The sequence below is a fragment of the Emydura macquarii genome, unplaced genomic scaffold (assembly GCF_026122565.2).
Source record: "Emydura macquarii macquarii isolate MOO-44397 ecotype Brisbane River unplaced genomic scaffold, CSIRO-AGI_Emac_v2 contig_1253, whole genome shotgun sequence".
Classification (NCBI taxonomy): domain Eukaryota; kingdom Metazoa; phylum Chordata; order Testudines; family Chelidae; genus Emydura; species Emydura macquarii.
Genome location: NW_027131390.1, coordinates 19,522,188 through 19,549,061, shown reverse-complemented (window position 1 = coordinate 19,549,061; position 26,874 = coordinate 19,522,188). Strand labels below are relative to the sequence as shown.

The 26,874-nt window shown below is 44.1% G+C and overlaps 1 protein-coding gene across 7 annotated transcripts in view; it reads left to right on the top strand.

The window, feature by feature from the left end:
* The window catches only part of ARHGEF9 (Cdc42 guanine nucleotide exchange factor 9), a 249,961-nt gene that overhangs the window by 198,898 nt on the left and 24,189 nt on the right, over positions 1-26,874 (top strand). For all 7 annotated transcript variants that reach the window (XM_067548283.1, XM_067548282.1, XM_067548285.1 and 4 more), the window contains 2 exons: positions 5,727-5,856; positions 16,450-16,581. In XM_067548283.1, coding sequence (XP_067404384.1) covers positions 5,727-5,856; positions 16,450-16,581 — 262 coding nt within the window. The remainder of the gene's footprint in view (positions 1-5,726; positions 5,857-16,449; positions 16,582-26,874) is intronic.

The window sequence follows — 26,874 nt, the reverse complement described above, 5'->3', positions numbered from 1 at the left end:
ATCCAAGTTTTCTCCCTACCTTTATCATGGGGTCAAATCAAAACCCTGAGTCTGAACCCCCTGAGTTCAGGGGCATTTGAAACCCAACTCCGGGTCCGAATCTTGCCGTTTATTCTCTTTTCCAGTCCCAAACCATTGTGGTGTCCATTTGCTGTTTTGTGATGTAAATACAGGCTTATGATTTTCATAGAATGTAGGGAAAGGCAGCCTCAAGGAGGAGGAATCTATGATTCCTCAAATAGCAAAGAGGTTATGTAGAGTGTGATCACACCGAGGGCAAATTACATTTTTGAGTTCAACATAGTTTAAAACATTCCTAACACGGAGGGCTTTTACAATTACTGTGTGATTATATAATCAGATAGATCATGGATGTTGTGATGTTCTGAGGGAATCAATGCATTCCTGTAATTACGCTACAGTCACTAAGACAGAGTCTAATATCTTTTATACTGATGTAAATCTGGAGCAACACCACTGAAGTTACTTTGGATTTACACTGGTGATACCTGGAATCAGGTTTTGATCTCAGTATAAGTACCCAAGTTCATCAGAGGTGCGTTAGTTTTATGGGGTAGTGCATTACTTGGTAGAGAATTTTAAAAAGTATTTTTGATAGCAACCTTTTAGGTATTTAAATACCGCAAATACACAGCTGAGTGTTAGCAATGCTGGGAGTCAGCACAGTGTCAGTGATCTGAGAAGAGGACTGTTTTTTGGATAGTTCACTTAGCTGCTTTGTGTCTCTCTTTCCCTATTTGTCAAATGGGGACACTACTTTCCTACCTCGCATTAGTATAAGGAAGGCCTTTTGAAGGTGTAAAACACTATACGTGTGAAATTCACATCTGAACAGTGGCCATGACAAGAGCAAAGCCCTAATTCCTCTTTGTTAGCATTAAGTATTGCTATCAATATGGATGACCCTGAAAAAGTTTGTTGGTTCAGTTTGCTTTGAAAAGGCATCCAAACACTTTGTTGGTGATAAAAATACCTGGCTATTGTCTAGTGGCTCCTATTCAACAGTCTTAAAGCACTTCTGAGATATTAATCAGTTAGGACTCACATCTCCCCTATGAGGCAATTTAAGTGTCTCAAATAGGGGGCACAGAGGGATTAAGTGACTCACCAGAGGTCTCACTGTGTCTGCATCAGACCTGTGTAGAGAACCCAGGTTGTCTTTTCTTTTTGGAGTTTGAAGTTTCTCTGCTGCTGCATTGTCAGACTTTCCATTAACATCACTGTGGGGTTAGTGCTTAGGTTAATAATTGCCTGAGAAGCAGATGGAAAAGTGAATAATTATTGAGGGATTGGAATACGCAGAAAAAGGGTGATGTGATTACAGTTGGAGATGCAATCCGTTCCAGGTCCAAAGATAGAATTTAGATAACCAGCTGCAGGCTGGCCATCTAAATTTTTTAAATATCTAATATATCTAACATTGCTAAAATGCCTAATATCTAACATTCGGTGTGCCCAGAAATCGGGGTGTTAGATGTCCTAAAGCTATTATTTATACCCCAATGGATTTAATCCCAATTTGATTGTGGGAGCAAAACTGAAGGGAAAAAAATTACCTGGTGGATTGATGCTCATAAAATAAGGCCCATCATGGGCCAGATTGTGAGTCTTTTACTCTGAGTAGTACCTTACTACACAAGAAGTGCCATTCCAATCAACGTGACTAAAAAAAGTATTACTCAGAATGAGCAAGGGGTTCATAATCTGCCCCTATATAAGAAAGGATTTTAGTATCATTTGTGAGTGGATACCATTAGATTTCCCCCCCTCTGATTAGCTGAAATCATTCTCTTATTGTATAGCTATTGATCTACTATATATAGGTCCAGTACAATGGGCCTGCATCCAAATTCCTGATTATCCGAGCCCAAGTTAGTACATGACATTTTGGCAAGAGCCCATGCTTGCATTCTGGAGGAAGTCATTGCATCCCAAATATAACTGATGAGCAATTTATCGGCCTTAATTTTATTTTGAATGCTATCCTAATATTAATCCACCAGCCAAATGCTTTCTTCTGCCATTTTTCTTCTAGGTTCTTTGTCAGCTCAGCCGCAGACATGGGCTGGGAGCCCAGAAAGTTCAGTCAGTGATTCTTGCTTCATTAATGCATGAAAGGAAAAATGTACATGCTGGTTCCTTTTCAAATGGAACATTAGAATTAGTGAATTAGCGTTACCAGCATAAAGCCCAGCTTCATTGGCACCAGCCCACTCCACATGGAGGCAGGCTGGGGGCGTTTTAAAATCTTGGCTCTGTTCATTGTTCATTGTCTCTGGGCCAGTTCATCTGAATTTCTCACAAAGGCACATCTGTTCATCACACCAAAATTGACATCAGTTTAATATTCATTAAATTTCTGAAGGTCAGAAGTGCAACATTGCCTCGTGAGCAACTGGCATTGCAGGGTCACTTGATTAGGAGTTTTAGTGCAAATAAGATTTGGTGGAATAAGTTGATTTGGACTCAAAGGCATCCAGAGTTTTCCCTGGACATTAGGAATAGTTTTCATAGGTTTTATAAAAGTGTAACTTCCTTTCATTGTTAGGCAGGTAATTACTAGGGCCTGACCCTTCAGGTGTGTCTCTTGTGGGCTCATCAGGAATGCTGCCAACTCAATTTAATCAGTTAATTTTCTGTGCTATGGGATATCACACTGTTGCGAGACTAGTCTCAAATGCCCCCTGCAGGAGATCAGAGGCAGAGTTAAGTGTATGTGTGTGTGTTGGGATGAGGGAGAGCTGTTCTAATCTTTGAACTGAAATTAGCCACCCTTTCACTCACTCACCTCTTGCATGAGAACAATTGCCTGAAGTGTAGACTTGAGCCTGTTTGCATTAGCCAGATCCCTTAATCGTGCTGCCATTTCATCAGGGTTTCTCCAGTATGCAACACATACACACACAAGCCCTCAACGGCATTGGCTAGACAGACTTTCCACTGTCTACCTCACACACATTCCCCTCCCAGAAGGTGTCTTCTCCAGCCGTCATCCTTAGACTATAAATTAAGAGCCAATTCCTGAAGTCCTTTACTCACTATTTACTCCGTGACTGGGAAGTTTTGAAAGCAGTAGTTTTTTTTATAATTTAGTGGGGGGTTTTCCTAAGAACTGAATAAAAACTGAGTAAGGACATCAAGACCTGAAATGATATTAAAATAATAAAAATATATTTTATTATAAAAATATACTGTATATTTTATTTTAATATTGTCCCAATTTCTATCCCATTTGGAGGGCACTTATGGGGTTTCTGGCTCCAAAGTCATGGTAGAGGAAGGAAGCTGTGAAATACGTAGAGAAGTGCATTGGTTGTTTTCAATATCCAATACTGAAGTATCCATAGCTGTAAACTTACAAGTCCCCAAATTTTGGAAAACATTCTATGACAAAGATTTCAAGTGCAGGATATTACAAAAATTGCAGAGGCCTTGACTCAAAATGATATGCTGTTTTTTGACATAATGAGCAGCGGGATAATACCAGATGCATGTGGGAGTCTGAAGTCAACGTGGGTCTATAATGAGCAACTCCGCTCCTGAGAGGTATTTTCTGTATATTCCAGAGAATCAGGCTATAAACAGCTACTCAGATACAAAGGGTTAATTCCCTTTTCTAAATGTCACTTGCAGAATCGTGAGCAGTAACCAACAGAGCCATTTCCTCAGCAGCTGCATGAGATCTCCATTTTTCTCATTAGTTAGTAGTCAATATCAACCCCTAAGTTAATCATAAATTATGGCAACATTATAGCAGCTGGCCGAGTTTGTCTTTCCAATAGAAATGAACATTAAGGTCTCCTGGAATGGAAAATAAGGCACAAGGTGGAAATCAATAGCATTGATTTCAGCGTCATTTTTTGAAATGACTGCTCATCATCCTTGCTGGCCCTGATGGGAGGCTATTTTCGTTGTGTTATTACACTCACACCCATGCATCCAGGAAGCAAAAAGCATTGCTTTGCTTTGCTCCCATAACACAGGAGGCATCCACAGTGAGAGTGAATGAATGCCGTGAGACAAATGCCGGGTGACATCCTTGAGCCACTTTGGGTATGTCTACACAGCAGCTGAACGCCAGCCTGTGAGCCCAGGCAGAAAGATTCGCACTAGTGGGGCTTGAGCTAGCTCACGAAAAATAGCAGTGTGGCTGTTGTGGCTTGGGCTGGAGCTTGGGCTGTCAAGCCCACCCAGCTCCCTAGGTTTGAAAGTCCGAACTCCAGCCTGAACCACAACATCCACGCTGCTATTTTTTAGCCCCACAAGCCCGAGGGCTTGTCTTCACTTACCTCCGAGATTTGGCGGCAGTCAACCAGAGTTACGCAAGCTACGCAAAAAATGTGCGTAACTCCCGTCGACTTCTCTGCTTCTCTTCTGCGCGCCATCTTCACTGCACTGCGCCGACGGGAACACTGTTCCCGTCGACACAGCACTACACTATTTGAGGCGGTGGTCTTAATATATCGATTTCTGGATCGACTGAGCGGGTCTTCACTGACCGCTCTGTCGATCCAGAGAAATCGATCTGACAGCAGTGCCGTCAGTGAAGACATAGCCTGGGTCTCATTACCGGAGCTGGGAGGCTCCCAGCTGCAGCCCAGGAATTCCCTTTCTGGCCAGAGAGGAACCTATCACAGCTGAACTGATGAGGCTCCTGACTTATGCCTTAAGGGCTGTAAGATCGATGACTCATTGTGTATTCTTTGCTGGCCAAGGCCATTACTTATGTATTCACACCTGGTATAATGCTTTATAGACTGAAGTTTTATAGTGACACATGATTGTTCCAGGGACCCAGGGAATACCTCCCTCCTTCCATTATTCAAAGGCAAACATAGGCAGACGCTAGGGCCAGAGAAGCCTGAAGCCAAGCCTTGCAAAAACAGGCCATGGAAGGAGATGGTAACAATCCAGAAATACTTTGCCCTGACTTTGCTTCTGGCAGAAACACCAGGATGATTGGAGGAGGCCTGAGCAAGTCTTATTTGGGATTATAAAATGTGTGTGTGTTTATCCTCAAATATAGGTAGGTAGATAGATAGATGTACATATGTACACAGAGAGGGAATTGCTCACATACATAATATGACTATGAAACTGACCAGTTCTCTTGAGAATAACACATCCAGAAGTTCAGTCTGGGCATCATATACATTTATTATAAATCACTGTAATAAGGAGACTAATTTTATAAAGGAATGGCAACATTAAAAATATTTTCCAACTTTCATTTTAAAACTGGAACAACCCAAGTCTCCACTGCAGGAGGTCTCCCATCATCTGCCTGCAGAATAATAGGGTTGGGATGTTCAGGCAGCCCGGGGATGGGCTGAGCAGTCTAACATTTTTTAACGAGCAAGATGCACAGCTGCTGTAGTTCAGTGTAGCTCCATTTAAGTCAATGGAACTATATGGATGTACAGCAGCAGAGGTGTTGGCCCATTAATTTTATTAGACTTTCAGACTCTCTCAGTTTGAAAGAAGCTAATGTGTTTTTTGTTGGGGTTTTTTGGGGTGGGGGTTTGACAGGGCAAAAAGCAACCAGCAGAGGAGGAGACATGTCAGAAATAATAACAAGTGGCAAACTCCTGTTAGTTCCCTTTTCTAACAGCGCACTGCAATAACACTATTAATGATGATGAACCCTGGTACATTTCCATTATGTGTCAGATGTAGTTCCATGGGCTCCCTTTTGTGTTTTCTAGTGACTACAGATATGTGGCTGCTGCACTCGCGGTCATGAGGAACGTGACTCAACAGATCAATGAGCGGAAACGGAGACTGGAGAATATTGACAAGATAGCTCAGTGGCAGGCCTCAGTCCTGGATTGGGAGGTACAGTATGCATTTTGCAGTGATGGGCTCCAGTAGATTCCAGCACAAGAGGCAGAAGTTAACTGAATCATATCAGACTTGGGTTGCAGATAACACTGACATGTCATGCGTAGGTGCTAGTAGCTAGTAAATGAACCATCTCTATAAAGGGTGTCTATGGAGGATGTATGTGTAAATTCCATCTGGCCTCCAGAATGCTTTAGAGCACATGGCTCACCTCATGCCTTTTGTACAGGACAACTATGTTTGGGAGTAGACTGCAGGACATTGGGGTAATCCCATAAGTGGGAATGGTGCTATATGGACATTGAATATAAATAATAATAGAAATAGTCCATGTCTCAGAGATGTTACAGTCTAAGGCCCCAATTCAGTACAGAATCATGCAGGCTGAACTGAAGTCAATGAATTCCAGAGGGGTAGCCATGGTAGTCTATTTTTAGCAAAACAGCGAGAATCCTGTGGCACCTTAGAGACTAACAAATTTATTTGGGCATCAGCTTTCGTGGGCAGAAACCCACTTTGTGGGATGCAAGTCAATGGAGCTACTCAAATACTTAGACAATGAATATGTACCTTCCTGAAGTGGGACCTAATTGTGGTCACAGCATAGCGAATGATCACAGGGGGATGGGCTGGGGAAGGGAAGCTGCATCACCAGATCTTGCAGGTTACTGTGGTTTGCTACATGTTCATCTGGGAGTTTTTTAATATTCTTTGTTTCTGTTTGTTTTTTATATGAATATCAAAGTCTGTGTTTGTAGTTTGTAGATGGGATTGTTGAACTAGGCCAAAGATGATTGCTTTCGTAAAACCCACCCTATATGGAGTCATTATGACACATTTTTAGCAAGAGCACTCTCACGTTGATGTAACCAGTCCTGGATTCTCTTTTCTCTAAAATCAGTTTAAATTAGGAGAAACTCCATTGAAATCATTGGAATTATGCTGGGGTGAACTGGTGTAAGGGACAGAAGACTCCATCCTTCATAGTTTGTCCAGACAAAACCTAGGAGGATCGGGGACTAGGAGGGAGAGGGAGAAATTTAGGGCCAACCCCTATACTCAGCTTCCCCATTGACTTTGCTGAGGTTGCATTGGTGTAAATGAGGGTAGGATTAGGCCATAACTCTGTAGATAAAGAGTATAAATGGAAATGATGCTATTATAGTTGATTCTTAAATTTTGACTAGCAGTTAAAGCAGAGAATGCAGGTGATTTGCTTCATGGCTTTATTGATTGATTCATTGTTATTTATTTAAAAGAAATCTCTCTCTGATATTGACATGCAGGCTTGTTATTGCATTAGAAGGCAGTTATCGGGGGAGGGGATGCAAGGTCATCAGATATGTCTTCAGCCATAAATATATTATATGTGATGAGCTACTGTGACTCATTTATAAGAAATGCCAAAACCTTAATTTAAATAACCCTAGATTAAGAATAGACCAGTTTCAAGAGACTGAATGTTCATGTGTGAATGGAAAGCCGAGGTGACCTGCACCTAGGAATGATGGAATAGCAGTTTCCATTCCACCATCATTAGCATTGCCGATAAATTCATTCTTATTTAGCCACTGTCATCTCCTCCTCCTCCCACCCCCATAATTCGTCGAAATGCTCTAATGGCAGATATACCGGCCAGTCAAAGAAGATGGCTCTCTTGCCATTTGGCTTTGAAATGCATCAAGTTATTGTAGCTGAAAGGTAGTTGCAGTCTAGTGGATTGGGCATTGGACAGTAAGTCAGAATATTTAAATTCTGTTGCTGGCTCTACCACTGACCTGCTATTTGACCTTATGCAGATCACTTCATCTCTGTGTGCCTCTATTTCTTGTCTAATTAGATTGTAAGCTCTTCAGGGCATGGACTCTCTCTCACTATATATTTGTATCGTGCATAGCACACTGGCTCTCTGATTTCAGAAGGGGCCTCTACAAATAAGTAATAATATAAGATCAATATATGGCAAGACAGTCTTTGAGACAGGCCTGGTGTCAAAAGCGTACAAGAAAATATGAACCAGGAGGAAAGCCAGTAGGTTAATTTTCTCTGCTCTGAAGTCCAGATGGAGTACGTGATGGAGGTGAACCCATTGTCAGCCAGATTTCAAACCACTTGCAGAGAGAAGCTAGGTTTTAGCAGTGTGAGAAGATGATTAAGAGAAGGGAACTCTTAACTTCTGCTCCTGGCTGTGACACAGGGACATGTCTATACTGCAGATCAATCTTTCTGGATCGATTGAGCGGTCAGTGTAGACCCGCTGAATCGATCAGGAAGTCGATGCTTGTAAACCACCCCCTCAAGTGGCATAGCGCTGCGTCGACGGGAACGCAGTTCCTGTCAGCGTGGTACAGTGAAAATGGCACGCAGAACGGAAGCACAGCAGTCAACGGGAGTTACTCCCGTAGCTTGTGTAACTCCCATCGACTATCGCCGAATCTCCAGGTAAGTGTAGACCAGGGCACGGTCTTCCTCTGTGGTCTTGGTCAAACCATTGAACTTCTCTATTCCCCAGTTTGTCGGTGTGTGAAATAGGGATAGTGATACCTTCCTTAACTAGCTAATGTTTGAAAAGGTGATTTAGGTGCCTAGTTGTTCCTTTTAAGCATCTAAGTCCAACATTTAGGTGCAACTGGCATTCAAAAAACCATCACTCAGCTGTTGTCTAACCCTGTAGGTGCCTACAGTCCCTTGGTGCATAAGATTCTGCCAATAAAGTCCCCTCATTTTTTGCTGGTAGGAACGTGCAAAACCGCCTATGTCCTGACACCACCAAACTGGTCAGCGCTTAACTCACCTCTACACCCTGGTGGAATTCAGAGTGGGTGTTCCCCTGCATATCTCACCTGCAGACCATGGTCCAACAGGCATGCTCAGAGCACATCTCATTCATCATCATGGTCCTGGTGGTGTGTCCCTCCCCCACCCCTCATTTATCCCAGTGGTTAAAGCACTCACCCAGGTTGTGGAAGATCCAAGTCTCTACACTGCCTGGATTAGATTAGGGATTTACACCCAGGTATCGTACCTTCCAGGGAGTACCTTAAGCACTGAGCTATGGAGCTATTCTCGCTGGCTCTGCCCCAATGATTATTTAAGTATTCATATACAGTGGAACAGCATCAACAAGAGAGACCGAGAGAGATGCACCTTAGAATACCCAGTAGTGCAGTGGTTAAAGCATTCACGGGGAGGTTAGAAGGGGGCCCTGGCACCATCTCCTCCTCAGTTTTTCATGAGAAAGGGCTGACCTGACTTAGGTGCCTAACTCCAAGAGAGGTTTCGTGGCTGAGAGTCATGGGTGGAAATAGGCACCTCCACCCAGTACAGAGTTAAGCACCAAATTCCCTATCAGGGGCAGAGCGTAGGCCCCATGCCTCTCCTTGACATTTCCTACTGGTGAGCTTAGACAGCTTCCTCCTGAGTGTGATGGTTTCTGTGAATCTCTTTTCTAGGTGCCTAATTCTTTCCATGCATTGGTGGGAAGCCTGGGCGCCTAACTTGGGGCTGTGAATTTTACTAGGCAGAAAGGCATTTAAAATATAAGCATTACAGTGCTAAATGTTGCAACAGCTAAGTCCCTCATGTGAATCTAGATCTTAGTTACTTCAATATTCATATACTCCTAGGACCCACAAAGGAAGGGTGTATTAGGAATAGATGCATGCTGCTGAGCCTAAAATAAGAAACATTCAGGGCCCAGTTCAAAGCAGATTTAAGTAGCTGCAGTTCTGTGGAAGTCAATGGAGCTGCATCTGTCTATGTCAGCAGTGAATTTAGCCCTCAGGATGCTCTAGATGACCAGAGTTGAAGGTTAACTTTAGAGTCAACATCTGAAAAATGCAAATGCCCCTTGATTGAACAGGGCCTGATTTTTTTCATCAGATGGTTCACCCAAGCCTTACTCAGCCTTTCTATTCAGCTGTAGCACAGGGCTCCTACAACACTGCATGTGTGCGTGTGCTATATGTGATGTAATAATGACTGAGGTTGGGAAGGGATTCTGAGAAGGAGGGCTCTACTTTGCTGAAAACAGTTGATAACCATGCTCTAGTGTCCAGCACATGAAGTTCTGGAAACTAGTGTCAATGGGAACGTCACCTGACAAAGGACTGTGGGGCCAGATTCTGATCTTGCCTACTAATAGTGTAAATCAGGAGTAATTCCAATCACTTTAATGAGGTAATGCCAGATATATGCTGATATAGCTGACAAGAATCTGTTTTTAATTGTGGGCCTCTGGATCTGACTATGGCAGAATAACACCTGATTTTCTGTAACCTGAATTCCAAAAATATAAATAAACCTAAAAAATGCTGTTCCTGCCTATGTTGAAATCTCTAATGCTTTGTCCAGTTCAGTTATTAATGACTAAGAATATAGGGCTTCCACCACTTCCCTTCGAGACTGGTTCACAGCCTGATAGCTTTCACAGTTATGAAATGTTTCCTGATGTTCGATCTAAATTTCCTTTTGCTTAATATCGTCCCTTTACCTGTAGTTAAATACCCTCAGACCCAACTGGTGACATTCAAAAGTGGGTAGGCAAAATTGACATGAAAAAGTTTCTTGGAACCAGTTCACAGCAAAATGCAAAGATTAATCTGACTCAGACTCATAACTGGCCAGGCAAATCCCATCCTGAACAGCCTTCACCTCTGTGGCCAACTCTTGCACTCATGCCCTTTTATAATGTATTCATGGATTTCTGTGGCTCCTGGGCAATGTTGTGAAGAGATCATTCCCACAAGGTTAGTTGTTTTGCATAAAAGCAAACCCCCATTTAGGACTGGTCCCATTATTTACAGAGACACGATTAAGGTAGTTTGGGGGAAGGATAGACCACTGGTTTGGATACTGGCCTGGGACATAGGAGGTGTGTGTTCACTTTCTTGCTCTGCCACAGACTTCCTGTGTGACCATGGGCATGTCAGTTAGTCTTCCTATGACTCATTAAAGGCATACATAACAACGAGGCTGGGCAGAATTAAATAAAATAAAATAATAATAATTTCAACAGATGACGTTTATTTTTAAGCGTTTTTTCAGTTTTTATCCATTTTAAATGTACGCAGTAGTGGGAAGTTACGGGCGGGGGTCAGAAAATAGGGATGGCCAGACAATAATTATTTAATGACAGTAACACTGAGATTCAAAAAGTTAGCGCTTTATAACTGTTAAAATACAAATTGTCAACATCACATGCCAAAAATAAATATCCTTAAATCAAACTCTGAATTCTCAAGCAGTATTTTTCTTACTTTGCCTTTCTGTACATTTTAATTATTATTAATGGAAATACTTCTTCATAGGTTTGTGTGTGTGTGATGAAATTGACATTTATTATCATTTACTGATAAAAAATCTAATCCTTCTGAGCCTAATTATGACTGTGACTACAGTAATAGGAAACATATAGGTGCTAATGTAGACCCGCAAGTTATATTCTGATGAAAATTTATATCCTCTGCCTTTCTTTTTAATTTATCAACCAAGCTGAAACAAGATGAAATAGTGGTCCCAATTTTAGTGGTAACCACAAGAACACAGTGTTTGGGGCTTTCTCTGCTGCTTTTGTGGCAGTAGTTCACTAAAACTCTGTCCTCCCCTCTAATGTCGCACTTGTGAAAGGCAGAAGGGAGTGTGTCAGAGCTCCACCTCACCATTAAAATCCTCCACTGGTATAGGCTCCATGAAGACCCTAAGCCAGCGGCAGAACAGTTGGCACAAGAGAAATCTAGCTCGTTGGTCTAAAAGAAGCTTGAATTGTCATTGCCCGTTCCATAAACAAAGACTTTGGCTCAGTAGAATTCTAGACATTTGCACCCTGGATTCCCTAGGATGCCAGTTGAGCAGTTTCCAAAAGGAAGGAAAAATATAATAAGAAAAATATAATTGATAACAGTATCCTTTTAAATTTCCTTTATTTCTTGTTATTGATGGATCCTCTAATGTAAGACTCAATGTCCTTAATTATGTGATATACAATAGGTGCTTCAGCTTAATATTGCATTATTGAACCCAAAGACTGGCATAAAAAAATGATGCATGCAACTAACGTACTGTTTTCAAAGCTAGAACAGCTTGATGAGAAAACCTCCTGGGAAAAATCAAATCTGGGACTGAATCAGACTTTTTTTTTCTCAGCGACAGAAGGCATCAAAAATGAGCCTGATGAAAAGGACGACATTTCACTTGCTTTTCTTTCTCTGATCTTTTGGTCGCCCAGAGCGCCAATCAGATTATCAGTCTCTAATTAGAGCACAGCGGTGTCAGTCAGAAAAGGCCTTGGTTGCTGAATGCTCACCAAGTAAAGGAGATTCTCTGCCTGGCAATAATAGCATGGAATTGTGTCAGGGGGTGGGCTGGGGCTGGGGACATAGGGGAATGATTTCCCAAAGTTAAGCATCTTCCCCCAGCCTTTGGTAATGTTTTATTTGGTGGTCCTCTTGGTCATGTGGGGGATAATGTGCTTCTGCCCACGCTAAAGTGTTCTTCCTTGTAATGTTGATGTTCTCAACTCTTTTTCTTTTCTGCTCATTATTTGAAGCCCTGTTTTCCCCTCTCAGTTTTCCTGCTCTGCCTGGTAATGGAAAGAAATGCTCACCTATGGCGTAGCTGGGAAGCTGATGATTGACAACTTTCATCAGCAGCACAGGCACTGGCCCTCCCCTGCAGCCTTTGGAACTAGCCCTCAGGACCTTGTACGTCACTTCTGCGATGCTAGCAGCCTTCAGGGAGCATGAAGAACAATCTCAGCCTCTAACTGGTTGACCCTCTGGTCTACCCTACTGTGTGCTAAGCGCTCAGGCCCTGCCCATGATGGCTTGAAAGAGAGATGAGAATTTGGCTTTTTTTCCCCTACACTTAGCTTGGAGCAGGACGCATACCTCTCTACAGGCTGTCTGTGAAATCCACAGGGCACAGAGCACGCGCGCACACACACACATACACAGCATAGCCACCTTGTAGGCTGTATAGATGTGGATCAAATCGAGGCTATTTATTAGTCCTTGCGTAACTGTTATATTGTGCTTAATGTATAAAAGTCTCTTGTTGGTTCAGGGGAAGAGAGGGATGCTTTATCACAGTTGCTCGACTACATATCTTAAAAACTGAGTTTCACCCTTAACAAATTTTCAGAAAATTCACAGACAAAATTTGAATGCATGGATGCCATGATAAAATACCCATACTTACCACTGTGAAACACCTTCATTGCCTATAATTACTGCCGTAAAACAGACAAATGGAATTTGCATACACAGTCGCAGAAATAAATTATGGGAATGCGGTTTTGTGGGCTGAGGTCTATCAAGGTGTCCCTGGGTGATTTCTGCCCTCCTCCCCCTTGAATTAATTGATTTGTGGGGCCAGATCCTCAGTTGCTGTGGACTGGTCTAGCTGCACTGAAGTCAGAGGAGTTATGCCAATTCACAGCTGCTGACGAGCTGTCCTCATTGACTTCAGCAGTGTTTCTCAATCTAGGCTATCGAGGCAGGTTAGGCTCATGGCTGCTTAGGGAAAAGGAGAAGAAAATGAAGATTCTTTTCAGGCTTTTTTTTAGGACTAGAAGAAACCACACCCCAGCACTGACAATTCAGTGCTAAATACTAAATGGTCACTAGAGAGTTCCTCATTGGTGAATGTGAGCTGGCTGCCTCCATCCACATGACTAGACTATCTAGTCCCTCAGCCTAAGCATCCCAGCTTAATTCTGCTAGGAGAGGCCCATGTATCTTTAGGACATGTCAGTTGATCAACTGGGAACATGTTGCTTCCCAATGTGGGTAGACAGACCCATGGTCTCTCAAATAGCAAAAATAGCCGTGTGGTGATACAAACCCACCCAACCCCCAAGGTATGTAATGGGGTGGCTAGCCCAAGCCACTGCCTGTGACACCATAGCCATACTACTGTTTTTAGCATGCTAGGTCAAGCAGAGCTAGCGTGTGTCTGTTTACCTGCACTGGAAAGCAAGCTCCCAGCTGCTGTGTAGACATATTGTTACTGTGCTTACAGGAGGAATGCTAGCAGGGCCCTGCTGGGAAAGCATGCCTTACTGCGTGCTGCTGTTTGTGCAATGAAAACTGGTCAGTTGTGTATTAATTAATTTAAATCTAGCTGCAATTCATCTTTCCAAACACACAAACAAAGCCTTGGAATGCATCTATTTATAGCCTACATACGCTACATTTAAATTGCTTTCGCAGCATACACCATGTAATAAAAACCCTATAATTTTAGATCTCATTTTTTCAACCCTTGCAGGGACTACACAGTTTGGATTCAGTTAATCAAGTAGAAGTGTTTACAGAGTTCTCTGTGTCCTCAGGCTTTGGATGCTACCACTGGCATAAACCAGTATCACAAAGCCAGCTTCCTATTTTTAGCAAGCAACCTCTTCCTTGCAATGAAAAATATTATCGATGGGGTTGTATGAATCCTCCCTTGTTGCATAACCAGATGTATCCTAAGCCAGGCCAGCGACTTCTGGAGCCCCCGGGCTTTTGAGAGATTCCTTGTTCAAGGGCTTGATTCTAACTGTAGAGCCTCAGAAATGTGCAGTTTATGGCCTCTATAAGCAGAAGACTGACCAGCAGGCAACTCAGCCTCATTCCTAATTCTTACTTGGAATCAATCTGAGATGCCAGAAAACATACAACCAGCTCGACTGCCTGCTCTGTGCAAGTGTGCAGGGTTCATGTAGCTCTGGTGAGGTGCACAGATACCATGGTGATGAGTGCAAGATAGGCACAAAAATACCTCGCTAAGGCTGCATAGTAGTTGTTGTGTTGCAGTTGCTGCAGCAGTGGGAACTGAAAACACTGTGACAACGCATTAGCTATGACTTTGTGAAGTTTCCTTTGTCACTGAACCCAAACATTCATTTAGAATAAATAGGATCTTAACAACAGATTGGCCTGAACTGGAGCTTCAAGTCCAACACCCCCCCCGCCAAATTGTGGGAGAGTGGTTAAATTTGGGCTCTTCCTGTATATGCAATCCAGAAGCGGGCCTGTTTTATGGACTCCATTTGGATATGATTGAAGTGGCATGAGAACAGCCATTCCACCATGTCAGTCTGAAGCCTTCCTAGCTGTTCTTCATCATCTAGCCCTAAACTGAGCCCTGGTCCAGCCTTAAATCCAGAACCTAATCTGGATCCAGATCCAAACAGCTGTCTACTCTCATTTTAACTCTCACTCCCCAATCCTGCCCTGTAGCCAGAGCCCTTCTGAATCTGTCCGTAAAGCTTCAGAGTAAGGATGCATTTAGAACTCACAGAATAAGACAGATACACAGTGCAGGTGGTGGAGAATTCAGCCGTTTTAATAAATAGATTTTAATTAACTTGGGGAAAAAAAAACCCAAAAACAAAACCTCAGCCCAATTAGCAGAGGGTGAATGGATTTGTTCTCTCTGAGAGTGGGAGAGGAGCTGTGTTTTCAAGACCATCTGCTCATCATGAATCCTTTAAAAAATGTTGGAGAGGAAAACAAGCTTTAACCTGTGGGGGAGAAAAGAAGGAGGAGGGCATTCTGGCGGGGGACTTTGACAGCCTGTAGAGATGGACGCTGCCCCCCTGAACAAGGGTGGTCCTGACAGCTTGCTGGAGATAGAGGGCTGGGGGCGCTAATCGCCTGAAAAGGGGGAGTGGTTAACAATCAGTAAGGAAAGGCTTCGACAGCCCCAGCAAGCAGGGAATTGACCATCTGTTTTGAGTTGCTCTGATGCCCTGCATGGGGGGCTTGAGATGAGGAGGTCTTCTGGGAACCTGAAGGGAGAAGGGTCCGACAGGGAAATTGCTCTGGTGGGTGGAGGGGCTCTGATATGCTGCCCAGGTGGAAGGAGGCAATTGCCTTGATGACCTGAATGGGAGAGCCCTGATAAGTTAAAAAGTGGGTGATCCCCTGCACAGCCCTGCCTAAGGGTAGCACCTCAGAACCTGCATTATGGGCTTCTTCTGACAGCCTCCATCACTGAGAATCTGACTGTCCTGGGGTGGGGGCGGAGGCGGGACACTGACAGCATGGAGGGGAGATTGTTGTGGTAAAAGGAGGCTCTGGCAGCTTGTTGGGAGAAGCGGATACACTGGCAGGCTGTGAGAGGAGCCTGTGGTGATGGAGGGAGCACTGGAAACCTGTGAAGGGCAGTGAAGATACTTGCAGCCTGTGCGGGACACTGGTGGAGGTGGGGGCCTGGGAAGGGAGCCTGTGGTGGCTGGAGGGGGGTGAGCTCTGGCACCCTGGGAGGGAACACCGGGGGGCGGGGGAGCGGGGAGCAGTAGAGTTTGGCAACCTGAGTGAGGGATTGTTCAGACCATGCCGCTGTCTCTTCTTTCACTTTCAATCTATTGAATCAAATCGATAGAAACAAAATCTCCACAATTTACTGTTTCTTTCTCCCAAATCAGTATTTTAAAAAATATTTCACCTCTAGCTTTCTGGTTAAAAAATAAACCGTGGTGCTTCGACGTACCTAGTGGTGGCAGAATCCCACTGGTATCACCCTACTCCACCCCACCCACGTACATACACCCGGCTTGACATCGTGGCTCACTCTGCCTTGTTCTCTGTGCCCCCATAGGGAGATGACATCTTGGATCGGAGCTCTGAGTTGATCTACACAGGGGAGATGTCCTGGATTTACCAGCCCTATGGACGGAACCAGCAGCGCGTTTTCTTCCTCTTTGATCACCAGATGGTTCTCTGCAAAAAGGTAATGAAACCCTTGTGACATCAGTGCTGTTCAGGGCACAGTGAAAATGAGGCATTCAGGTGCACAGCATCTTTCGAATGAAACCATCCCCAAACGTTTTCCAGGGCTGGAAGACAGCAACTCACACAAAGGGTGAAATGATGGATGCTGTAGCAAGGAGGCAGGGAATACAGCTGAAATTTGGATTGGGTAGAGCTTATTTTTGCAGGCTAGTTACCATGAGGGGAGACTGCAGGGAACAGGGTTTCCAGCTGTCTCAAGATTTGTTGGGTTGTCCCACTTTATTTAGGTGGAGCATGCTGGAATGTTCACCGGTCACGAAGCCAGACATCAAAGCCATGAAACATAATGACGTTATGATATTGCATCAGAGCTTGAAGATATTTTGGCAGGACCAGATGATGCTGGGTGCTGAGGTCACAGGGGAAGAATTTGGTTGAGAAAAACTCAAAAGGTGGGAATCTTAGAAGGTGGTAAATGGTGACGAAGGCGAGTGGGAATGGTTGTCCCAGTGAGGAAGCCATGGAAGCAGGAAGTAATGTGAGGGGAGGAAAGTTAATGAAGATGAGTGCCCCACTGATGGGAAATAGTAGAAGGCAGGACTGGAGAGTATTACAGTAAGAATGGATGGAGGGGCAGAGGAAAGTTACAGTGAGGAGAATGGGGGAAGGGGTAGAAGGCCAGGTCAATTTGATGGAAATGGGTGGAGGGAATAGAAGGTAAGGCCATGGTGAGGGGAATGTGTGGCGCGGTCAGTGGGGAAGGCTACAGTGAGGGAATGGATGGAGTCACAGGGGAAAGTTACTGTAAGGGGAAGAGATGGAAGTGCAGGAGAAGGTCACGGTGGGGGAAATGGACAGAGGGAACAGGGGAAGCTCTTGGTAAGTGGAAGGGCTGGTGTTCTTTCTGTGGAACAAGTATTTCTGTTACGAAGCATTTCCCGTATGAGACCTATAAACATGTGCATGAGATGTTTCTAGATTTCTGAGAGAAGTGTAAAAGCTCTGGCTGTGTGCTGCAGCTGTTCCCCAGGACCTGTGGCAGGCTCTGAACAGCCATGAGCTCAAACCAGAAAATTGCTGCAAAATAAGCAAAAAAATCCACACTGCTGGATAGCTCGCCACCCTGAGCAGAGAAGCAAAACATTGTTTTTTCACAGCAAGGGCTGTGAGGAATGGAAACCGGTGACTCAAACCCTGCTGAGCAGTCTCCTCAAAATGAGGCAGTGTTTAATTTTTGCCAAGGCTTGCCAGGGCTGAGTCCCGGCACCTCTTCCATTACAAATTAAGCACTGGCGTATCTGTCCCTCCATTTTAAACCCAGATTTCCCTCATCTGATCCAGCTCTGGCCATCCCGCACTTGTATTATTGTACATTCTAGATGCCAGAGACACTGAATCGCAGAACAGAGGTTAGAACGTGCTGGGAGCTTTATTATGCTAGTGGCAGATCCCACTTCCATTTGTTAACTTCGTGCCTTGCTCATTTTCTCATGTGTCTGTTATTTTGGCTCTGTGCCCCACATCCACTTTTGGGCTTTGGTTGCAGTGTATGATCTGGAATCAGGTGACCCCAGCATTTCTGTATGAAGTGTGAAACCTGGCACTTGAGCAGACTGCTCAATGAAATGGTCATTCCAGTCTCTAGATGTAACACCAAGCAAAGACCTGGGCTATGCAAGGCAGGCATTACCTACCCTCGCTCATACACTTGTCAGTGGTCTAAGCCTGTGCTTTGTGAAACCACCAGCACAAGCTACGTGGTGGCTTATAAGGCGCACATCTGAACTGAAGCTCATCATTAAGGTAGGGAAAGGTAATCAAGAGTGCCAATCATATAACCTTTTAATATCAGCACTGTCATATGTACCAGTGACTGGCAACCAACGCTGTCATCATGAGAGCCACCCGCCTATCAGACTATGATACTGCTCTAGTCTCATTAACATAATCTCGACTCATTATTCTGACAAAAGATCAAAGAAAGCATCAGTATCTGAAGTGACAGAGCTCATAAATCCTGGATATTTCTGTCTTTGGAAAGATCTGGACTCATCGACATTTGTGCTGTAGATATATGTGCAGGGGGAGTCCCTGGGATCAACTGCAAGCATGAATGAGAACAGCACCGCAGATGTCACAGCCATGCCTACTCAGTCTGTGTTTTTGTCAGGTCTCATATGCTAAGTGAGGGTTGAGCATGGTCAGTTCTTGGAGGGAGCCCTCCAAGGAATACCCAGGTCCTGAGGAAATGGCGTGGCTGATTCTTGAGTCACTATGCATAGAGCCCTGCGCAGATACAAACTTTATATCCACATCTGAGCTGTGAAAATGATCTGCGGCTATAAAGCGGATATCCGCAGATTTGCAGGACTCTAACTATGGAACCACTGCCCCAGCATTACACTCGGGGGAAACTGTGACCTAGTTAAGTCAGTGGTGCTTTTCCTTCTGAGTTACAGCCAATTGAATTTCTGCTTTCTGCTGATTTTTTTTTTCTTTCTCATTGCTTTTCCTTTTACACCCTTCCTGGCACTGTGAACTGAGCTCCTATCATCAGAGAACAATCAAGCTGGGACCGAGTGTATAAGCAGCTTGATTTGAACTTTAATCTTTAGCTCCTAAACTTCCACCGTGACTCTGAATTTCTAATTTCTTAAAGCAAAATTCAGTTTTGTTTGCTCTGGGCCTGCTCCTGCAAGGTACTGAGTACCTCCTGAAAGATGCCAAATGCCTTCAATTCCCACTGATACCAGATACAGGCCTTCAGTCAGGTCATTGGGTGCTGGAGGCATTCAGCAGCATGAACAGTAGAAACTGTTGACATAGTAGCACCTTCTCCCCTTATTCGCTCATCCTGGCACTTCCTTTTGCTCATATAGCTCAGTTCCTCCACTCAGTAGGGTTTGAAGGATGCTGCGCTCCATGCATGTCTTCACAGGAGAACCAAACAAGTCCCCTAATCATTTTTAGGTCTCTCCTGGCCCATCTGGTGGGTCTCAGCCCACTTTCTGGAGGAAAAGAATTCATATAATAAAACCCACAAGCACTATTGGTACTAGTTGGCGCTCTTGTCAGGCACAGAGGTTAAGAGTTGAAGGAAGTGACCCTGATGATTAAACAAACCCATGGCTCATTTCTCATCCCTCCAGGTCAGGATGGCTGTACAGAGTTACAGGCCCTTTCTATGTCTGCAGTATCTGCCTCTCTGTCTGTGCATTATCTATTGTGCTTATGCTGTTAATCTTGTACGTTTGTCAGTACTAAAATCCAATTTTTATTTTTAAAAGAAATGTGTGTTTTTAAGCACGTCCTTCCATCTTTATAGCAGTGTCCTTGAGTGTTATTCCAAAAGATTGTCTGAATAACAGGATTGACACTAGAGTTCTCCCACATTTTGGGTTCCCAAATACTGTAGACTTAAACCTGAGTGATTTACAGCATGTGTTGTCGTGACACTGGGGTCAGGCTCTCCTGTTGTAGCTTATAAGAGGCAGCCAGTTAGCCAGTTAGAATTCAGAGAGGTTCAGACAATGCAGTAATGCCTACCCCAGTCATTGAAAAGTCATGAGTCAGGCCTTAAAAATCATCAGATTGGCTTAAAAATCAGGAGATTTAAAAATAAGTGAGATTGGTTCTTTTTTCTTTGCCTTCTGCTTTTGTGGTCTTTAGGGTGCACTCAGCTCAACTTTGCAGGCTTTTCTCCCCAGCTATGAAGGCTGAAATTTACTTTTTTTTTTTTTTTTTTTTTAAATGGAAGCTGATGGTCTCACATGATCATGTGACTTCAGGAACCGGGGCTTTCAGGGAAACACTAAATATCACAAGGCTTCTGATAACACTGGGAGAGTTGGCAGCATTGCATTTCTCTCTCTTGCCTCAGCTCCAGTACAGTTTTTCCAAAGTTGCTTCTCCACAGCACTGCCTTGTTCTGTGCTGCTTCTTCCTGGAGAGTGCGTCTCCTCTTTGTTCACCCTTATCGATCAGCACGAGTCATTGAATTTTATTCCTCCAGCAAAAAAGGATTCTGGCTTAACCCCAGCCTTCACCAACCTGCACGGTTGCTTCACTTCACCTTGCCCACTGCTCTCTCGATATAGAAATAATGAAAACAGCAAGTATTCATGCTGCCACGGAGGAATTCTCCCCCTGAACTACCTACAGGTAGGCAGAGTTGGAGGATGTGGGTCTCTCTCAGTGACTGAGTTCCATCTTACTCCATTAAGCAAACCAGTCTCTGTGGTAAACGACTTTCTCAGTTTTTTCTGTCTCTCCCATGTTCTCCCAGCTACTTTTTCTTCTTGGGAAGCAACTAGGACACAGTCACCTTTTCTTCTGCTTCCCTCTTTATCTGTCACATCTCTGTAAAAGTCTCCTATAGCCCTGCTTGTTCCTTTCTATTCTCCCCCCCCGCTTTCCTCTCAGTTCACTTCAGCTCCCGGGCAACACTGGTGCCCACAGCTGTACACACATTACACACGGTACGTACCATTGGCAGGGGCATCAAATGGGTGCTGCCCAGGGAGTGCAAAAGGTACACACCGGGTCACAGCGTCATTCACTGAAATGTTACTTTTTTAATTGCGTATTGTGCCGCGAAGTGTAAGATTCAAATGTGTGTGTTCAGATGCTGTGCCCAGTTAAAGTGAGAGTGGTTCAGCTGTGCATAACATGACACATCTCTGAGGGTGCCCCTGCTGAGCATACCTCGATTCCTTTCCAGCTCACACATTTCTCAGGGGTCAGCAACCCCTTACACCTGTGGTACTGCTTTCTGTATACATCACCCGGGCTTTTCCATTTTCAGCACTGTAGAGCGCTATGAGCTAGTGGCCTGAGCATGGGGCTGGGATTCAGAAGGTACCCAATTCCAGCCCCAGCACTGACACCAATTCCTTTGGCTTAATCTCTGCACTGATTTCTCCTGTCTGTAAAACATCGCAGGCATAGTGTTGGGATTCATCAGTTCACCTTGGTAGAGCACTTTGAAAAGTGTGAAGTGCAGTGTAGGATTTGATAGGGATAACATAGCCATTGTAATGCCATGGAATTCCTGTGCTGGGGAAGATTCTGGCTGATCTACTTTTATCCAGTTTCTTCATAGCTGACTAAGCTGCTGAGGGTTATTAGTTTTATGAGATCTATTCTATCAAGGTATCTTGCTCCACAATTACTGTAATTCGAAACTCTGCTTCTCCCAGGCAGCTTACATACAAGGCTACCCCTACATTTGGGGCGAGCGAGGGGTGTGGTTTCGGCTCATGAAGACTTGCTCACACTAGCTGTCATTGAGCTACAGTAGTGCAGGCAGCGGTGAGCAGCGGCACAGGCTCCATAGAGTTCAGGTGGGTTTGTACTTGGTACAGCCAGTCCATGCCACCTCTCACTGCTGCTCATGCTACTGCAGCTATGCTACCGTTTTTATCAGGCTAGCTCAATGAGAACTAGAATGAGTTATGTCTACGCCAGCTGGGAATCCTGTTCCTCACTGGTAGTGTAGATATAGCCACGGAGAGATGCAGAATGTCACTCACTGGTCAGGTGGGAGCATCCCTAGCTCTGTTCTGAAGGGATCTTGGTTCAGCACTTCCTTCTGGAGGAGATATTGTAGTGATATCAAACTCTTGTGCAGGGAGAACAATAAAGGGATTCCTGAAGGTGCAGATTGTACAGATCTCCTCTTATTCCAGATCTAAGCACTGGAGCAGTCAAAGAGGAGACCACTCCCAAAGAATCAGACCCAGGTTTTGCAAAAGACACATTGCCTGCCAGTCTGGGACACTAAGTTTTAGTTATATGTTCTGGCCATGTCGGGTGTATTCAGTGAAGCTACTAATTCTTTACTCGAGTACTGACTTTTGTGACCAGAAACTTGACCTGAGGTAAGTTTCCTTGGGCCACTGCAGAAATAGTGAGTGATATAAGCCAGGACTGATGAGCATTGGCAGAGCCCTGGGAGAAGCAGCAGGACTGGAATGGCATAGGTTGCTCTAGTTCACGATTGAGATTCACTGGTAGATTTAGTTTCATTTCTTTGCAAGACCAGGAAGTGTTAGTCTATTCGATTAACTTCAGGCTGTTCCAAGAGACCTTTAGTTTGGTGGGAATGGAGAGGCCATCTTCTCATGGTTGTGTCTCCAAAATGCTAGAAACAGAGTGATGGAGGCAGAAGAAAGAGGTAATATATAAGTAAGAGATTTGCTATCTCTTCTTGTTCTCTGAACTGGAACTTGGTTGTGGAGTGTGTGGTTAGCCACAGCATGGGTTTTGTAGGAGAAACTGTGGGTTGGTTTCTGTAAGGTGAAAATCCTTGTAGGAGGGGAAGAAGGGAATCAACTGTGTGGGAGGCAAGCACTGGCCGCTGCTCCATTTATCATCTGTCTATAACCAGGGAAGAATAATACATATTCCAGTACACTAACCTTAATTACCAAGAAATAAAGTCGATACTAACTGATGTTAGATGTATGCCTTAAAGGCATACAGCCTCTTATTCTCCCCTCCCTGAAGTTGAAAGAGTTTGACACAGAGATACTTTACATTTACAAATCACATCACTTAACATCTGGCATTCTGACACGGAGTATTAATTATGATCTTAGTTTGTTATGTCTTGAGGTGCTCCAGGGGCATATGGTGTAATAGACGGTAGATCTGCAATGTTTCTCCTCTGGCTCACAGCTCTGGTTTCCCCAAAGGGTGCGAAAGCACAGTGGCATCAGATTAGAAGTGACATTGGAACAGGCAAAAGGTTCAAAATGTTTATGTAGTGAATTAGGGAGTCCTTTTGTCAACGGTGGAGCTGCCGTCCATGGTGCTTCCTGTTCAGCACCTCCTGACAGAGCGGAAAGATCACAACCTAAACAAAATCCTCATTTTCACTTCAACCTAACAGGGTCTTGTGTTCTCTCCTAGAATCTGACAGGCAAAAACAGTAAAATGGTGGGACAACTACTAGTGCATTTTCTGTTATTTTAGGTTGTTTTCCAGTCATATGGAGCGTGGTTATAGTTTTCCATCCTCTTTTCCCCATCACTGGGGCACTCGATGAACACCCCTGTGCTGTTGGCCGCTCCTGATTCCAGCCGACAGAGTGGTGCTGAGGGGAACAGGCCAGCCTGTGTTTCACCACTTCCAAATGGCAGCATAGCAGAAAGTTGGTGATTGTATATTGCATCGGCAGTCAAGGTTGCATTTTAGGTTGTGGTCTTGTCAGATGCCATAAGTTAAACTTGGTCAAGCCTCGTCTGCCCTTGTATACGACACCACCGAGGAAACTCCAGGGAACTGAGGAAGGTGATTCAGTACAGAGCACTCCTCCCAGTGCCCTGGCTTGATGTCTAACATCAGGCTTTTGAGAGGTATCAGTTCCACTCATATTATTTATTACTTATCTAGGATGCAGTGGGGGGAAGGGCTCTTCTGTCAACTCACCCGCTTACCAGGGGCTAAAGCCCTGCATAAAGCGCTGAAGTTCTGCTAATTCATTGTGGCAGGTGCTGCTCCTTAGTGGGAGTGGCCCTTTAGAGAGGTAACTAGGACAGAGGATGTCCTGGGGAGCAAACACTAGGGCCAGCCAAGCTGAAGGAGGAAGCTTCAGCTGAGGTTGATGTTGTGTTAGTTATCAATAAAGCCAAAATCCAGAAAAGGGCTGAGTTTGATGCTGCCTCAGGCTCTGTGTGCTCTGTTGTGGACGGGGAAGGGGCTTAGCCTGTTCGTATAAACTAGAGGTGTACAAAATGCCCATTGCCAAATTCCTCCATGGTGTAATTACAGCAGGGACAAATTTGTGTCTCTAGCAAGGTTTCTGCCTTCGGGAGCAGAACATCTAACCCTCCTGCCACCATGTTCTCTCACCATTACCATTTGAAAATCCTAAGACCAAACTGAGGGAGTCGGAAAAACAAATTGACGTATCCGAAGAAGAATTTCCCATCTCTTCCCATTGTTAATTTGTTAGAAACAAAATCATCCTTGCCTCACTGCTTTGGACAGAAATGAGACATCAAAATGCCACTCATGTTCCACAAAATATACTGAGCAAAAGAACATTTCCGCATAAATGCTTTCAGCTCCTCTCTCTCCTCCCTCCTCATCCCATGCTTCATGAAACTGGCAAGGATGAATCAAGTGTCTCTTTCAAATCTCACTAGACAGGCACCACTGAATAATTTGGCAGGAATCTGGCGACCTCCCAACACAGCAGTCCTTGTGAGGGAAGGGATTACATAAACTTGTCTCTCATAGATTTGGGTTCCCCTCTTCACATGTCAGCCACTGAGGATACACATAACAAGCACTTCCCCTCTTCATAGAGATTGTGTGGCAGTAACTGAGTGACTTAAGTTGTGCCCAGGGAGCTCGTGCTACATTTTATTGCTTCTAATATGATCCAGCTGTCCCTGATGCATTCTAAAACCCTGAGTTCCTATATGCTCGTTGTGGTTGAGTCTAAATTGTTATAGACCACAGACACAGTAGCAGCAAAGTGCACAGTCACTGATGTCCTTGTGTCCTGTTATTTCTTTGAGTTGTTATGTGAGTGAGGCAGGTGCCTGACTTAGAGCAAAGTGGAGAAATGTGTGTTTCACTCAAAAAGGGTTTGGAAGTCGTGAGAGCTACAACAAAGTCAGTGCCTGAAGGAGCATCCGGGGAATGAAAATTACACTGATCTGAGTCCATGACTTGCCCTCTTGGGCCACATTAACCCTTGGTGTAACTCCACTGACTTCAGTGAAGTTACATGAGGGATGAATTTGGTCCCTTTCAGTGTTGGACCAGGGCCAGATTAAATCTTGCTAGACTAATTTCTAAGTCTGATGTAACATTATCCAGATTCCATGCTAAAAACTAATGCTAGCAGCTCATGAGATATCAGCTATTAAAATACACTGTATATGTATGCCATGCCTCTGGCTTGATAGAAAACAAAACAATTTCATAATAGACATTTCTACAGCAGCTGTCATACCGAAAGAGCCCAAAGCAGTTTACCACTGAAGTGAAGCCAGCTCTGGAGTAGATAGTAGCATAAGACACACAATACACTGCATGGCAGAAATTTTGGCTCGTCTTTCTACCTACGTCCTTATATGATACCTGTCACCATGGTGTCTGAGCATATTCCAACAAGAGAAATTATACTCTCTCTGTATATGTATAATTTGTCATGTCCCTCCCCTCCAGTCAGCAGGAACTAGATTTATTTTTTGACATCTTTGGGTTATGTAGGCCAAACATTTTCAAAAAGGTTCATTCATTTTTAGGTAACCAGTCTGATAGAAAGCTGCTCCCAAATCTCCAGTCAGAGTCAGAGTTGGGTGTGGGCGCTCACCACCTCTGAAAATCAGGCTCAAGGCATCTCAAGTTAAATGAGCAGACACGTTTGAAAATATTGTCCATATGTCCATGCAAAGCAGACCAGATCTCGTTCTTTTAAAGAGTCACTCTCAGGTAGTTTAGGCCCAAAATTTAGGTAGTGGGGATATATTTTTTTTAATTTACAAAACTGAATAATACTGAAAAAAAATTAAAACTACCATAAGACCTATTGTAAAACAGTGTAGCATGCCACACCCCCATTTCTTACAGCAAACTGTGGGGGTGGAGGAAGAAAGGACGGAAAAAGGGACAGCAAGGTGAGAAAATAAGGACAGATTTGAGGACTGAGTCGAACAAAATTATTTCCCCCCTCCATCCAGTTTGACCATTGTCCAAAACAACTAAAAAACACCAGAGATGGGCCTGAACCACAGTGGTGGTTTGGTTCCAGAACCAGATCTGTGCTTTCACAAAGTTTGGGTGCATTTGGATCTCTGTTTTGTTTTAGGCCTCTGGCATAACCATGTGCTAATTTCAGGACTCTGCCTGACATCTGAAGAGGATTGAGCTTGCAGTTATGTAACTTTTTCTCTTTCAAGTGTCTCCTTAACACGCAGCTCTCCCACGATGCCTACCAGACCCTCTTGACAGTGGCTAGGCAAATGATTGCTGCTTTTTACACTTATCATAATCATCTCACTTTTACCTTATGTTCTGTTCCGGCTGCGTGTTGTATCCATCTGTGTCTTAAATTTAGATTATTAGCTCTCATGGGCAGGCATTGTCTTTTCGTTATGTGTGTGTACCATGCCTCACACAATGGGGCCTCCATTGCTGAGTAGCTTGTAGGTCCTACAAATAATTAGTAATAATAAATAGGTCAGAGCAGAAAGTTCACCGTTCATAATTGCGGCAAAAGAGCAGCGTGACATTTTGCAGATGGTTAGTGCTGAGCAGGGAACATTGGTAGCAG